This window comes from Delphinus delphis, chromosome 1 (assembly GCF_949987515.2).
Source record: "Delphinus delphis chromosome 1, mDelDel1.2, whole genome shotgun sequence".
NCBI lineage: Eukaryota > Metazoa > Chordata > Mammalia > Artiodactyla > Delphinidae > Delphinus > Delphinus delphis.
In genome coordinates, this window is record NC_082683.1 from 27,685,558 (window position 1) to 27,700,661 (window position 15,104).

Consider the following 15,104-nt stretch of genomic DNA (forward strand, 5'->3'; position numbering starts at 1 on the left):
CTATGACATTTTTGCTTGGCTGGTTTGGTTTGTTTGTTCTTATTTATCCTACTTGGGGTTCACTGAAGTTCTCAAATCTGTGCGTCAATGTATTTCATCAATTTTGAAAAATTCTTGGCTCTAATTTCTTCAGATATGCCCTCTACCCCCATCTTCTCTCTTCTCTCTGGCTCTCCATTACAAGCATATTGGAGTTTTGATTGATCTCATCATTTGTGTTCTTTTCTTAAATTTTTTTGTTCTTTATTCTCTTTGTATTTCTATTTAGATATTTTCTATTGACATTTCTTGAATTTTATAATCTATGTCCAATCTGCTGTTAAATCTATCCAATGAGTTCTTAATTTCAGGCACTGTAATTTTCAGTCCTAGAATGTTTATTTGATTCCTTTTCTTTCTTTTTTTTCAAGTAAAGAAAGGAAACTCAAGTTTATTTTTCATTTTCTTGGTAAATGGTGATGCATGGGGGTTTTACACAAAAATGAGCTACAGGCTCAACTTGGAAGCCCCAGCTCCAACCAGTCATCTTCCATCAGTCCTCATCAGGAGGTAGTTCCAGAAGGAACTCTCCCTTCAAACAACATTCTCTGTACCATTTGCAATGGAAATCTGTGAGCACTTCTTTTAACAGAGGATATAAGCTATTGTCCCTGTTTGTTTAAGCCTGTCCCATCTCTTAATAACAGCAGCATTTTCAGAATTGTCAATCCACTCGGTTGGCCAGAGGAACCTGTTTTTTCAGCACATCCTCTTGTTTTAGTTAAAATTCATAATGCAGAAGATTAGTTATAACACAAAATCTCAAACATCTCCACTTCTGACATTGTACTACTAGTTTATTTCTGTTGTTACATTCCAGCTTCTCTGTTTTATTTTGAAAAATATATAGATGTAAATTCATTTTTACATGTCTAAATTTCCTATTTAATATTCAGAAGTAGGTGTATAGTTTTGTGTCTGTCCTGAGTGTGTGACCAGTGCTTAGATGCCACATTTTATATTCCATTATATTGCACTTTATTCCTACAGCATTGTAAAAGCAAATCTACTCAAAGAAGTCCAAATTAAGAACAAAGTCTTCAAAATGAGCATTTAATCTTCAAATATTAGTTCCACCACAATAGTAAGAATTAGTACCACCACCCATTGACACCTTTTTATATCCAAGTATTATATGACACACCTTACGGATACTGTCTCATCCTTTACATCTGGGTAAAACTGAGCATGTGAGGGGGCAGTACTTTGCCAAGGTCCTATATCTGGAACATGGTGGGGCTGGGATTTCATCCTAGGTCTCTCAAACTCCAGATCCCATGCTTTCCCCCTCTGTATCCCATGCTTCTGTCATGCCTTAATTTCCAAGAAAAATTTAACAATTCAAGCAAAATAACTTGAACTAACTGGAATATTAGATTTTTCATTTTCTTTCAAATCACAGTAATATATCATTTTTTTTCTCAGTTGACATTTTTACAAAGACAGTTTGCTCATACAAGTGACCCCTTCCCCATGAAAACTGCTGCTGTTTTTGAAGTTTCAAAGGTAACCTACCCCATCTCTGATTCCCTCTAATGCCCCAGAACAGAAGCCCTGGCAGGCTGCAACTAAAAAGGTTATTTGACCCCTCATTGTCTTAAGTGCCTGAGACCAATAAAGTATTTGATGACAGACTTTTCTTACGTTGTTGCCATCAGTGTTGAAATGCTAATGATCCTTTCTTCCCAGAAAAATTACCTTGGTAAAAATTTACCTTGTAACATTAATTACTCATGTTTATTGGTAGATTTGCTTCTAGCAAGAGCTCGATTAATTTGTTTTACTTTTTTTTTTTTTTTTTTTGCGGTACGTGGGCCTGTCACTGTTGTGGCCTCTCCCGTTGCGGAGCACAGGCTCCGGACGCGCAGGCTCAGCGGCCATGGCTCACAGGCCCAGCCACTCCGTGGCATGGGGGATTTTCCCGGACCGGGGCACGAACCCGTGTCCCCTGCATCGGCAGGCGGACTCTCAACCACTGTGCCACCAGGGAAGCCCTGTTTTACTTTTATATATAGTTTTTTGACTGGGTGAAATTATATGTGTGAATTCTGCTTATTAACTGTTATTCTGTTAATAAAAGAATCCCAAGTTTTGCCAATATTACCTTCTCTCTATTGTTCTCAAATCAATCACTTGATTCCTTTTGGGGAATTTCAATTCTCCATTGAAAATGTCTATTTTTAATTCATTTTGTCCATATTTTCCTCTATTTTCTTTAATCATTTTAATTAATTATAATTATTTAAAATCCTTGCCTTGGGGACTTCCCTGGTGGCACAGTGGTTAAGAATCTACCCACCAGTGCAGGGGACACAGGTTCAATCCCTGGTCCGGGAAGATCCCACATGCCACGGAGTAATTAAGCCCAGGCACCACAACTACTGAGTCTGCACTCTAGAGCCCACGAGCCACAACTACTGAGCCCATGTGCCACAACTACTGAAGCCCACGCACCTAGAGCCCATGCTATTCTACAAGAGAAGCCACCGCAATGAGAAGCCCGTGCACTGCAATGAAGAGTAGCCCCCACTCGCTGCAATTACATAAAGCCCGCATGCAGCAACAAAGACCCAATGCAGCCAAAAATAAATTAATTAATTAAAAATAAATAAAGTCTTTGTCTTATACGCCAACATCTGGATCACTTATTGATCAGTTTTTATTGTCTGTCTGATGATCAGTCTCATTTTCCTACCTCTTTGCATGTCTAGTGACTTTTTATTGTGTGCCAGACATTGTTAAAGTCATGTAGAAGGTCTGTATGATATCTCCTATCACAGAAAGTTCCATCTTTCCTCTGTTAGGCAGACAGGATAAGGGACTGGTCACCTCAATCCAGTTACAAGTTAACTATGACAGAGCTGGGTGACAACTTCAGTATGATTCAGTCCACCTCCGACTCATTGTTGCTTTCAGGTTGGGCTTTCCTGGGCTTTTGACTAAGAGTCTAATTGCTCTCTGTCACCCCAATCCTGAAAGACTCACTGGAGATTCGGTTCTGCCCTTTAGAGGCTCTGCACCTGGCACTTTAGCTTTTTTTCCTACCTCCTCTTTACTCCCACAGCTTCAAAGTCTAGAAATTTTCTTGAGGGGAATATCAGCTATGTTTTTGCATCAGGCCTCATTCCTCTAATTGGACTTTGTGTCCTAAGCATCTCAAGATTATGAGAGATTTCACTTGGCCTTTTGGAAGCCCTCAGCTTAGCTTCCCAGTCTTTCACACTCAGACTCAGAACTCAGAAAATGTCCTATGGTTACAAACAGCTGTGTTTTAGAGTCCCCAGTTTCTCACAACAGCCCCACTTAACTGCCAAAAGACATGTGGTTCCTTTTTCTACCAATATAAGGTCTCTGCATGGGTCAAGCTCAATACTCAACTCATGCACAGAATGAGCAAATGTTCCCAGGGAAGAAAACATCCAGTGACTACCAACTCTTCTACCAATTCTTCTAGTCATTGCTGCTTCCACAGCTCTTCAGTATCTTTAAAATATGGTATTTATAATTTATTTGGCTTTTTCCAGTTATTGCAACCAGAGTACAGTATGTGTTAGGGTGCTATACCCTATGCAAATCAGAATTCCAAAATACAAGTATGATTTGAATGAAGAACGAAAAAACAGCTTTCAGTTTTGAACATTGATTTAAAAGATTGCCAAGGGGCTTCCCTGGTGGTGCAGTGGTTGAGAGTCCGCCTGCCGATGCAGGGGACGCGGGTTCGTGCCCCGGTCCGGGAAGATCCCACATGCCACGGAGCGGCGGGGCCCGTGAGCCATGGCCGCTGAGCCTGCACGTCTGGAGCCTGTGCTCCACAACAGGAGAGGCCCATGTACCGCAAAAAAAAAAAGATTGCCAAGGATAAATCTATGGTCATAGTGCTAATGTGATTAACAAAGAAAGGTATACAAGGCAAAAGTTGGGCCAAAAATCCAGAAATATTCTTTGGCCATGTATTGTACATAGTTTGGATTTACTAAAAGACATAGTTTCAATTGTGCTGATAGCAATGACATTTTTTGGAGTAATTCAAAGATTATATGTAATATTTTCTGGACATGCCCAAAGATAGAATATATTGATGAAACACATCAAATATGACCTCAGAACCACTCTCAGACACATGGTAGAAATCTCAACTAAATGCCATTAAATCAATTACATTTAATTTACTTAAGATATGATATGTACCAGAAAAGTTAAATGAAACAAATAAAATTCTCCACTAAAGAACAAACTATGTTCATTGGTGGAAAAATATATTAATTTTAAAGAGATATTAGTAAAAAAAAATGTTAGTAAAAGTTTATAGAAACATAAGAGTTAACTATTTCACTTTTATTTATTTATTTATTGGCTGCGTCGGGTCTTTGTTGCTGCGCGCAGGCTTTTTCTAGTTGGGGTGAGCAGGGGCTACTCTTTGTTGCAGTGCCCAGGCTTCTCATTGCCGTGGCTTCCCTTGTTGCAGAGCACGTGTTCTAAGCGCGCGGGCTTCAGTAGTTGTGGCGAGCGGGCTTCAGCCCTAGGCCTCTGTAGCTGTGGTTCACAGGCTGTAGAGCGCAGACTCAGTAGCTGTGGCACACGGACTTAGTTGCTCTGCGGCATGTGGGATCTTCGTGGACCAGGGCTCGAACCCGTGTCCCCTGCATAGGCAGGCAGATTCTTAACCACTGTGCCACCAGGGAAGTCCCTGGACTGTTATTTTAAAATAACAGAAAATGACGACTCGTTGCTAAATTTGTTCAGATCTCTCTTCAATCAAGATTATACCTCAATCTATAGTACCCAAAAAGTAGTCTGTATTAAAAATTAGTTTTGAGATTTTTATGTCTGTGAATCTTATTCATTGTCAGACATTTTCCTTTCATTGTTCTAATTGCCTCATATTTTATTGAAATCTCACTTTGGTTGTATATTTCACATGCAGTGTTTCTCAATTTCAAAAAAAACATTTTCTGATATGTATAGATATATGTTTTAGTTTTAAAAGTGAAATAGGGCCTTCCCTGGTGGCGCAGTGGTTGGGAGTCCGCCTGCCAATGCAGGGGACACGGGTTCGAGCCCTGGTCCGCGAAGATCCCACATGCCACGGAGCAACTAAGCCCGAGCACCACAACTACTGAGCCTGCCCTCTAGAACCCGTGAGCCACAACTACTGAGCCCGAGTGCCACAACTACTGAAGCCCGCCTGCCTAGAGCCCGTGGTCTGCAACAAGAGAAGCCACCTCAATGAGAAGCCCGTGCACCGCAGCGAAGAGTAGCCCCCGCTCGCCGCAACTAAAGAAAGCCCGGGTGAAGCAACAAAGACCCAACCCAGCCATAAATAAATAAATAAATAAGTAAAATTAAATAAATAAAATAAAATAACAGTAAATTATTGAAATTTTTGAAAAAAAGAACTTAAGAATTTCTGTATGAGTATAGAAATGGCTTGAAGAAATGGTAAAAAAATATTTATATTATGAATAATGGTGATTTATATGATGAAATTAAAATAATTAATATTTTCTGTAATAATAATTTATCATACACCACCCAAACACAATGTTTGAACATAATATGTAAAATTAGATTCTCTCACCTTTGATAATTTGCTGATTTTCAGTCTTGAAAACCACAACTTTAAATGTATTTTTCTATTCTGTCATTATGAAGGTATATTTTTCAAGGAAGATGAATGGAATGCATTTCATTTAAAAATGTGCTTGCTTAATTTATAACTTGTAAATATTTAGACATATAGTATCTGGGCCTCCTTCTGCACGCTCACCCAGAACCCCACCAATGCTAGGGGCCAGCGTGAGCCCAGCACCCCAACCACTAGTACATTTCAGAGCTAGCCTGGTGCTCACGGAAAATTAGGGGCAAAGAAGCATGACTTAACGACAGCACTAGGGCCAGATGGTGGGCATGTTCCATACCAGCAGAGGGAAAGGGCAGGCCTGGGAGAGCCCTGGAGTGACTGGTCTGGGGAGGAGGTCCCAGTCCCTGAAGCTGGAATGTAGTCCATGGAGCTGGTTTCAGGACCAGTGAAAGACAGCTGCAGCCACAGGGGTATCTGCAAAACCCAGAGGGAAAACACTATCCTCCTTCCAAGGCTAGAGGAGAAGGAAATAGATGTCAAGGCAAAGAATCAGCTGCAGAGAGAGCGCCTGGGGCCAGGGCCTGAATACAATAGAGAAATCAAGCTGAGGTGTGACAGGCTTCCTGCAGGGGCTGAGGGAACAGGCGAGGCTGGTCTGGAGAGGCGGACTCAGGAAAAGCAAGCAGGGTCACTGAGGAAGCACGGCTGGCTGAGGGGCCCTAGGCTGGCGTGTGCAGAGCCGAGGACCTGGACCAGCCCTAGCCAAAGGCAGGAACGGGCTTGGGCTGGGTTCAGAGACCTGGACAGTAATTGAGCTGAAGGAGAGAGCGGGTTCCGGCAGGAAAGGAAGCGTTCTTCCTTCGGTGTCAGGAGCATCTTCTCTGCACCACGTTTGGACCCCACAGCTACAGGGTGTGGCCTGGGTGGGTAGGGGTGGGAATTGGGCGTTCCTGGCCCTACAAGAGGTAGCGGGGTCCAGGGCATACTGAAAACATACCCTAGACTCCCCCAGCTGCTGGGAACAGTTGGCAGATGAGTTTTCCCTGGATCCTGGAGAAAGAGGGTGTCCAGCATCTAATCAACGACCAACCTGGGCTCACTCTTCTCCATCCTGGACTGAGGGAGGGTCTTGGGTCAAATTCTTGAAAGTTTAGAATAAATAAGGCAAAAAGAATCCAAAAGGATTGACAGTACAAAGCCATCTGTTCTCTCTCATCCCTCAAGCTCTTTGCCTCTGGGTTCTCACCCCAGGTTCCTACTCTCCTGAATCACCAGGGAGAGGGGAGGGTGATTCCCAAATGCACTAACTCCAAACAGAGGCCTTCCTTCCACTGTGTCTGAGCTCCCAGAGGCAATCGACTCTCAAGTTCTTTTTCCTCAGGTCAGACACAGAAGACTAAGTTAGACATTTCCCAAAGGAAACTGACTACTAAGGGAAAAGTCACATCAAAAGCAAGATAGTACAAGACCACGGGGATGGATGATGCCACAGGGAATCATTTTTTTATTTGAACAGAATCAAATTTGGCCTCAGGAGATTCAGCTGGCTCTAGCGTGGACACGAGATCATTTCTCAGAGACCCAGCAAGAAGCAATTCATTCCACCAGAGCAAGTGAATTCATGACGTGGGCCCAGGCTGCCTCCTGGCCTTGGCCTGAGATGATGGTCAGTGTTGCATGGAATGAGCCAACCTAATTCCCAAGGAAGGAGAGATGACAATTACCAATGTGTATTTGGGCTTTTGTTTAATTCCTCTAGCAAGCAAGACAGGCGTTTGGCTGGTATGAGGTCTCAGGTGATACCCTTTCCCTTCCCACTTCTGCCCCCACTGGCAGGTTTCAGATATGGAGGAGACTGAGAAGACTTCTAGGAAAAAGAAGCAAATTAACCATGCCCACAGTTGAAATGCAGACAGGAGTCCAGATTCAAGGAGGAGGCAGGTGACAATATCCAGTCCTAGTGAGGGTGTGATAAAACAGGGACTGTTACGAGCTGTTGATGGGTGTGTAATTGGTGCTGCATTTTTGGAGGCAATTTGGTGATTTAATTAAACCATTTAAGTGCACACACATACTCCTTGACGCAGCGATTTCACTGCCAGGAATTTATTCTACAGATTTACAAGTATGCAAAGATTTGTGGACAGGGACACTCATTGCATTATTAGTTATCACAGTAAAGCAAATGCCCAAGGGGTGGGATAGGGAGGGTGGGAAGGAGACGAAAAGAGGGAGGAGAAATGGGAATATATGTATAGCTGATTCACTTTGTTATACTGCAGAAACTAATACACCATTGTAAAGCAATTATACTCCAATAAAGATGTTTAAAAAAATGCCCATCAACAGGGGGATCAATTGAGTGAAATCAATACTCTGCATCTATTAAAAAGAATGAGGTAGATCTATACGTGCTGATATAAAAAGAAGTACAAGATACATTAAATGAGGAAAAGTGCAGAAGAGCCTTGTAACACTATCCCATTTGTGGATTTTTGAAGGAAATTGACTATACCTATATCTGTACTGTAATAGAAAATCTCTGGAAAGATACACAAGAAACTGAATGGTGGTTACCACCGGGAGAAGCTTTATTTTTGATTTTGCATTTTTCTCTACTGCTTTGAATTTCTTTTCATGAGCATTATTTTTAAAATGTAAAAGAAAACAGTTAAAGGAGGAATAAGGGAACAATGAAAGGTAATGTATCAAAAATTAAAGAAATTTCTCAAACTTACCATTAGAAGGCAAATTCAGCAATAGGACCTGAGGTCAGTAAGACATGGTAGCTGACTGGTGAACCCTTCCTGACCCATCTGACTTGGCAACATGAACACGCTGCCCTCACTCATTAAGCTTGAGATCCAAGCAGCCTTGTTATGGGGCCCCCTATAACATGGCCGAGGAGAGGGAGTGGTTCCATTCCCCCACTTGAAGCCAACTGCTAAGTCATCAAGGCACGAGGAGGGAAAGCACTGGTGGCCAGAACCATTGCCAGGGATTTGCACCCAGTGACAGAGTCCCGGCTAAGCTGAAGCAGAAGGCAGCAAGTCTGACGGATCCCTGTCCCAGCTAATGGCAGGATGGATCTCCAGCTTGGTTATCACCAAGTCTTGGCACAGGACTCTTGGGACAGTGGAGGTGATGGCAGAGTCGTGGGTAACCAGCAACTGCAGACGGAAGCAATCATCAGGACTGCTTCAAGAATGCATCTGGGGGCTTCCCTGGTGGCGCAGTGGTTGGGAGTCTGCCTGCCGATGCAGGGGACGCGGGTTCGTGCCCCGGTCCGGGAGGATCTCACGAGTCGCGGGGCGGCTGGGCCTGTGAGCCATGGCCGCTGAGCCTGCGCGTCCGGAGCCTGTGCTCCGCAACGGGAGAGGCCACAACAGTGAGAGGCCCGCATACCGCAAAAAAACCAAAAACAAACAAACAAAAAGAATGCATCTGGTAATACAAGCTTGGAGAATCCCAGAAACACTTGAGGAAAATCTACCGGAGACTAGAATGTCTGAGTGAGTCCTTGAGCATTTTAAGCTAATGATATTCAGGTTTCATGCATTCATCTGACATACTGAAGTCTTACTACATGCAAGGCACAGTAGCAAGCAGTAAATATGACAAACATGGAATTTATTAAGTTGAATTGGATGAAAATAAAACTGCCACTATTCAACCCTTTTGGGTCTACAAAAATGGCACTCTCTTATGGATCGACATAAATACAGAGAAAAAGAACAACAGAAAAAAAAAAAAAGAACTAACCAGTTAATTGCTTGATTGCAATTGTGGAAAGAGCTATAAAGGCGCAACCAGATCTAACCCAGTCTAGGGAATGGTGTATGTGGTGCTGGTCAACAAAGGCTTCCCTACAGCTACGTTTGAGGAAGTGAGAATGGAAAGGAATTAACTTAGCAAAGGAGACGGAGGGACATCATTCCTGGCGGTCAGCTGCAAAGGCTTTGAAGAGGAGGAAACTGGTCTGTTCCAGGGACTGATAAGGTGACTCAACCCACGGAGACGGGCAGATGTGGTAGAGGAGAAGAGGGAAAATGAGGATGAGAGGATGCTGAGAGAGAAGCAGGAGGCAGTTAGCCCTTGTAGGCCCTGTTTAGGACTTTGGGGTTTATCCCCAGAGATTTTGAAAGCAATGGCATATTATCTGTATCCAAACACTGGCAAAGTCTAGGAAACATTCGGGTCAATAAAGAATGTTCTTTCCCCTTTTGACAGAGCCCGGAGGTCTACAACTACAGGCGGCTAGTATGTGGCTGCGTCAGGACTGGAGTCTAGGTCCTTGCAAAGAGCTTTCACCACCCAGGACGCCACTGGGAGGGTGGCAGGGGTGAAGCAGGCAGCAGGCCAGGGGACTCTCTAGGAGGAAGCCGTGGAGGCCGAGGAGACCGAGTGTGACCCGGACCTCCCTACCCCCGGGAGGCAGCTCAGAGCCCAGCAGTCCTGGCAGAAGCTGCGCACAGAGAAGCAGTAGATGAGCGGGTCCAGGCAGCCGTTGAGACTCAGCAGCGCCAGGCTGAGGGTGTGCAGGACGTCAAGCGTGGAGGTGGCCTGGCACCCTCTGTCGTCGCGGCCCACGGTGTCCTCCTGCCCGGCCACCCAGGGCGCCAGCAGCAGGTGGTAGGGCGCCAGGCAGAGGGCAAAGACCAACAGGTGCCCCGAGCACCATTGTCCTGGCCGCGCGCCGGTTTGGACCGTCTGGGGCGAGGGCCGGGCCCGGGCCCGAGGGCGCCGCGAGCACCCGCGCCAAGCTCACATAGGCCGCAAGCACCAGCAGGAAGGCGGCGGGGAAGGCGGCCACGGTGTCGTAGGCCAGGTCCGCGCTGGCGCTGCCCGGCCTGGGGCGCAGCGCATGCGGGGCGGCCAGCGAGGGTGCGGCACAGGCCTGGCCGGCCAGCCGGGCAGCAGCACACGTGGCGCGGGCGGGGCCCCAGCGGCGCAGGGCTGGGCGGCCGCACCGAGCCGCAGCGGCACACGCTGGTGAGCGCCGCGAAGGCCAAGACCGCGTAGGTGGACACGCAGTAGGTGGTCCCGGCCGCGCGGCAGGCAGCCTCCAGGAAGGGCCAGTGGGTCGGGCCCAGGTAGTACGTGAGCCGCAGCGCCAGTGTAAGCATGAAGAGCACGTCGGCCATGGCCAGGTTGAGCAGGTGGAGACGCAGGGCCTGGCCCAGGCGCCTGCCGCGGCGGACGAACACTGCCAGGGCCGCCACGTTGGCCGGCAGCCCCAGGCCCGGCGCCAAGGCGTAGGCTGTGGGCACCGCAATGAAGCCAGCAGGGTTGCCCCAGGGGCTGCGGCCGCCAGCACCAACACCCAGGTCCCCAGCGCTGCTGTTCATCTCAGACCTTGGGCTAGCAAGAGGAAGAGAGGTCACCATGGAGGTTAGCCATACAAGAGCCCTCCATCCCGCCTTCCCCCACCCGACCCCCGTCCTCTTTTCCTCAGTCGGTGGTGGTGGGAAGCCCGGCGAGGGGCTGAGGCCTGAGCACAGCCAGCACCAGCTGGGGATGGAGAGGAGGGGATGGGCTCCAGAGTTATCTGAAGTAGAATGAGCTTGGTGACAAGATGTAGAAATGAGGAAGAGACAGGAATCCCAGGTAGTTTGGAAATTTCCAACCTTGGCGACTGGGAGGGTGAAGGTGTCCCTCACAGATGGTGTACGGTTCTGACTTGTGGTGCCCAGGTATGTGCATTAATAAGCCTAAGCAAGGCTGAGCCAACAGGGAGTTATGGAGAAACCAGGCTGGAATATAGGGTCCTTCCTAGAAAAAGCCCACGCCTCCCTGCTCCAGTGCCATCCAGATCAGTAGGGGGGAGAGTGAGGCGTGGATGGAGTTATGGACTTAGGATGCAGTGACCCAGAGGCAGGCCCATGCACAGTGACCTTGGACTTACCTTGGTGAAGGTCCTCTCCTGGGGCTTGCCTGGAGCACCCTGGGCAGAGCTGAAAAGGTTTCACGTCTCACAGGCCTTCCAGTCGTGTTTCCTTCCCCCTTGCCTTTTGACCACAAAGAAGTCCTGGGTCTGATTTAAAACTTTGGACAGCAAAGCAAAAAGAGCACAGGCCCGGGAATCAGGCAGATCCTAGATACACACATTTATCTGCCATTATGACCTCGGGCACATTACTCAGCTTCACTGAGCCTGTCTTCTCTGCTGTAAAATGGAGATTAAAATACCTGCCTCACAGTGGTGTTGGGGGGATTATGAGAAAACATAAGTAAAACTCTGAGCACTGGCTGACACTGGGGAGATACGCTCCCTTCCCCTCTAGGCAGCACAGAGATAAATGTGTACACTCACACAGGCACACACACAGCGTTAGAGACACGGACACCCCAGTCAAACACAACAGCACAAACACATCTGGGCATATTCCCCCTCTCCCCAAGGGGGTAAGTGCACAAGCCAATGTCCTGTTCCTAGTTGTGGCACATAGTCACACTCCTAGGGTGTTCCAAAACATGGTTCCTCCAATACCAAAATTTGTACTTCTTACCTTTGAATCTCTCAGGCTCCAGTCCTTTCTGGGACCCTGAGTGAGTGTATTCCCTTCTGCCCCTCGCACTCAGCTCGGCCCACCATGGCTCTGGCCCTAACCATCCCACCCTGAACCTCTCCCCGCCTTCCCACCAGATCACTCCTCTCTTACCTCTTGCTGCTCTGGCTGCTGCAGATCTCTTTGGGTTCCTGGGGGCCTGGGTTTAAGGAGCTGAGACAGATGAGAATCCACTGCCACCCACATATCCTAGGCCCTCCCATCAACTGACTAATCCCAAGACACGACATGAAGAATGGGCTCAACAGCTGGAAGGGCTGGAGTCCACCTGTGGCAGCTGTGAGCAGGGTTTGTGGGGTGCAGCCAGGGCCCCAAGGGAAGGGAATGTCATTGCAAGGCAAGGGGGCACAGGGAGGGAGATAGCAAAGTATAAGGAAGGCCTCGCAGCTGAATGTCATTGTGCCAACCTGACCAAGGCTTAGGCTGTGGTTTGGGGGGCCCGTTTCCTAAGGCCTGGCTTCTCCTTGGGGTGAGGCAGCACAGCTAAAGCTAAGGATGCTCCTGCTGCTGTCAATCCCAACGGCTCCTCCATACCAGCTGGCCAGCCTACTCTTCCAGCACCCTGCCTTTCCTGAAGCTGCTAGGTGGGCCCTACAGCCAAGCCTGAAGGGCCCTGCAGCTGCTAAGTCAGCTTACAGGCCAAGCCTCGGTAAACAGGAGCCTTCAATCTAATACCAGCTGTGTGAGGTTTCACTCAAAGTCCTGGTTGGAGACAAGCTGGCTATGGAATCCTGGAAGGGGTAGAGATGGGAAGAGGCCAAGATCCCAGGCTTTCCAGGCTCTACTTTCAAGGGCTTCAAAATTTTCATGCAGAAGGGCAATTCTGGGAAGCAATGGAGATTTAATTACATTGAACCGATCATCCCATCTACCTTCAAGTTGAAGAGCAGGGGTGCCACACCTGCCCACTTCCAACTTTGGCAACTGGTGCAGTGGAAAGTGTGGGTTCTGGAGTCAACCAGGTCTTAATTCTAGTCTCAGGTCTGACACATAGGCACTTAAGCTTTCTGAATCCATTTTCTCATCTGTAGAACTGCTATTTAATAACAAACGCTATTTAATAATAGCATTTACTGAGCACTTATTATGTACCAGGCACTACTGTAAACACTTTAACTCACTAAATCTTCACAGCAACTCTATGAAAATATTTGCCATTATTATCCATATTTGCAAATAAGTTAATAAGTGGCACTATCTACTCTCTCCCTTCTTCTTTGCTGACCACTTGACCAGTGTGGCTAAATCTTAACTTGTCTAAGTCCAACTTGGAAATTCCATTCTCCTTGCCAGTGACTGGTCTAAGAATGGAAATGTGACATAATTCTGTACAGTGGGATGCAAGGGGAAACCTAGGGTCTTCTAAGAGAGCTTTCCTCTTTCTTTTCACCTTTGGATATTATGTGCAAATGTGTTGTCTGGAGCTGCTTCAGCTATTTTGTAACCCTGAGGGCAGAAGTCAATAAATTGAAAGCAGCACAACTACTGAGCCTGCGCTCTAGATCCCACGAGCCACAACTACGGAGCCTGTGAGCCACAACTACTGAAGCCCAGGCGCCCAGAGCCCGTGCTCCACAACAAGAGAAGCCACCACGATAAGAAGTCCGCACACCGCAACAAAGAGTAGCCCCCACTCACTGCAACTAGAGAAAGCCCATGCACAGCAACGAAGACCCAATGCAGAGAAAAATAAATAAATTTATTTTTTTTTAAAAAAGAAACTGAAGCTATGTTATCTCTGGACCTCTTATGTGACAGAAAGTTTCCTTATTGTTTTGACACACTGTACATGTAGTATACATATACTACTACATATATATGTATTAATATACATATATATGTATACACACACACATACATACACACACACACACCCCTAACTATAGAGAGGTTGCATCACTGTGCTTTCAGACACAAGAAGACCTAACTAAGAGTGCCAGCTTACCTGAGGTTCCCAGCTCATCAGTGTCAGAGCAGAAATTACCCTTCTATAGTGAAGATGAAATGGAGTAATATACATAGACTTCTCTCACTCCTGTGGGCTCCCAAAAGCCATTCCCTAACCCCCAAAGCAATTTGTAGGCTGGTGGCTAGAGTATTTGCATAAATAAATGATTTCTTTTTCTTCACTATTTTCCCTTATGGAGGTACATCACTTCCCAAAAGAACCCCACTGAGGTGAAGATGGTTGGTGATGTGATAGTAGGTACCCTAACATGGTCACTTGCCCTCGAGAATTGTCTCTCACACACACCCTTCCGACTCCCTAGGACCTCTGGGATTCATCACAGGTTCTGGCACTGCTTTAACGTGCAGCATGCCTTAGAGTTGGCTGTCCCCTGCCTCCATCTAGGTGCCAAGGAGCACTTCCCTGGCAGTTTCAGGTCCTGTAAAATGACTTAATGCCCATCTCTGTTAGCTTTACAACTCTCAAGTGCACAAGATAAAAAGGAATGGGAGGGGGCTTCCCTGGTGGCGCAGTGGTTGAGAGTCCGCCTGCCAATGCAGGGGACACAGGTCCTAGCCCTGGTCTGGGAGGATCCCACATGCCACAGAGCTACTGGGCCCGTAAGCCACAACTGCTGAGGCTGCGCATCTGGAGCCTGTGCGCCGCAACAAGAGAGGCCGCGACAGTGAGAGGCCCGCGCACCGTGATGAAGGGTGGCCCCCGCTTGCCGCAACTGGAGAAAGCCCTTGCGCAGAAACGAGGACCCAACACAGCCAAAAATAAATTAATTAATTTAAAAAAGGAATGGGAGGGACATCCCTGGTGGTACAGTGGTTAAGAATCTGCCTGCCAATGCAGCGGACACAGGTTCAATTCCTGGTCCAGAAGATCCCACATGCTGCGGAGCAACTAAGCCCATGAGACACAACTACGGAGCCCCCATGCCACAACTACTGAAGCCCACGCG

At 47.0% G+C, this 15,104-nt stretch overlaps 1 protein-coding gene across 2 annotated transcripts; it reads right to left on the reverse strand.

Annotated features, from left to right (window-relative positions):
• Window positions 1–9,017: 9,017 nt before the first annotated feature.
• Window positions 9,018–12,195, reverse strand: LOC132419751 (transmembrane protein-like). Of its 2 annotated transcripts, XM_060003647.1 has the most exons (2): window positions 11,526–12,195; window positions 9,018–10,981 (listed from the first exon to the last, which is right to left on the reverse strand). In XM_060003647.1, exon 2 carries the CDS (start codon window positions 10,966–10,968, stop codon window positions 10,135–10,137), a length of 834 nt encoding a protein of 277 aa, XP_059859630.1. In that variant the 5' UTR covers window positions 10,969–10,981; window positions 11,526–12,195; the 3' UTR covers window positions 9,018–10,134. The 2 variants fall into 2 exon arrangements, with proteins under 2 accessions (XP_059859630.1, XP_059859624.1); XM_060003641.1 differs by lacking the exon at window positions 11,526–12,195 and having other exon boundaries at window positions 9,018–11,007.
• Window positions 12,196–15,104: the final 2,909 nt, after the last annotated feature.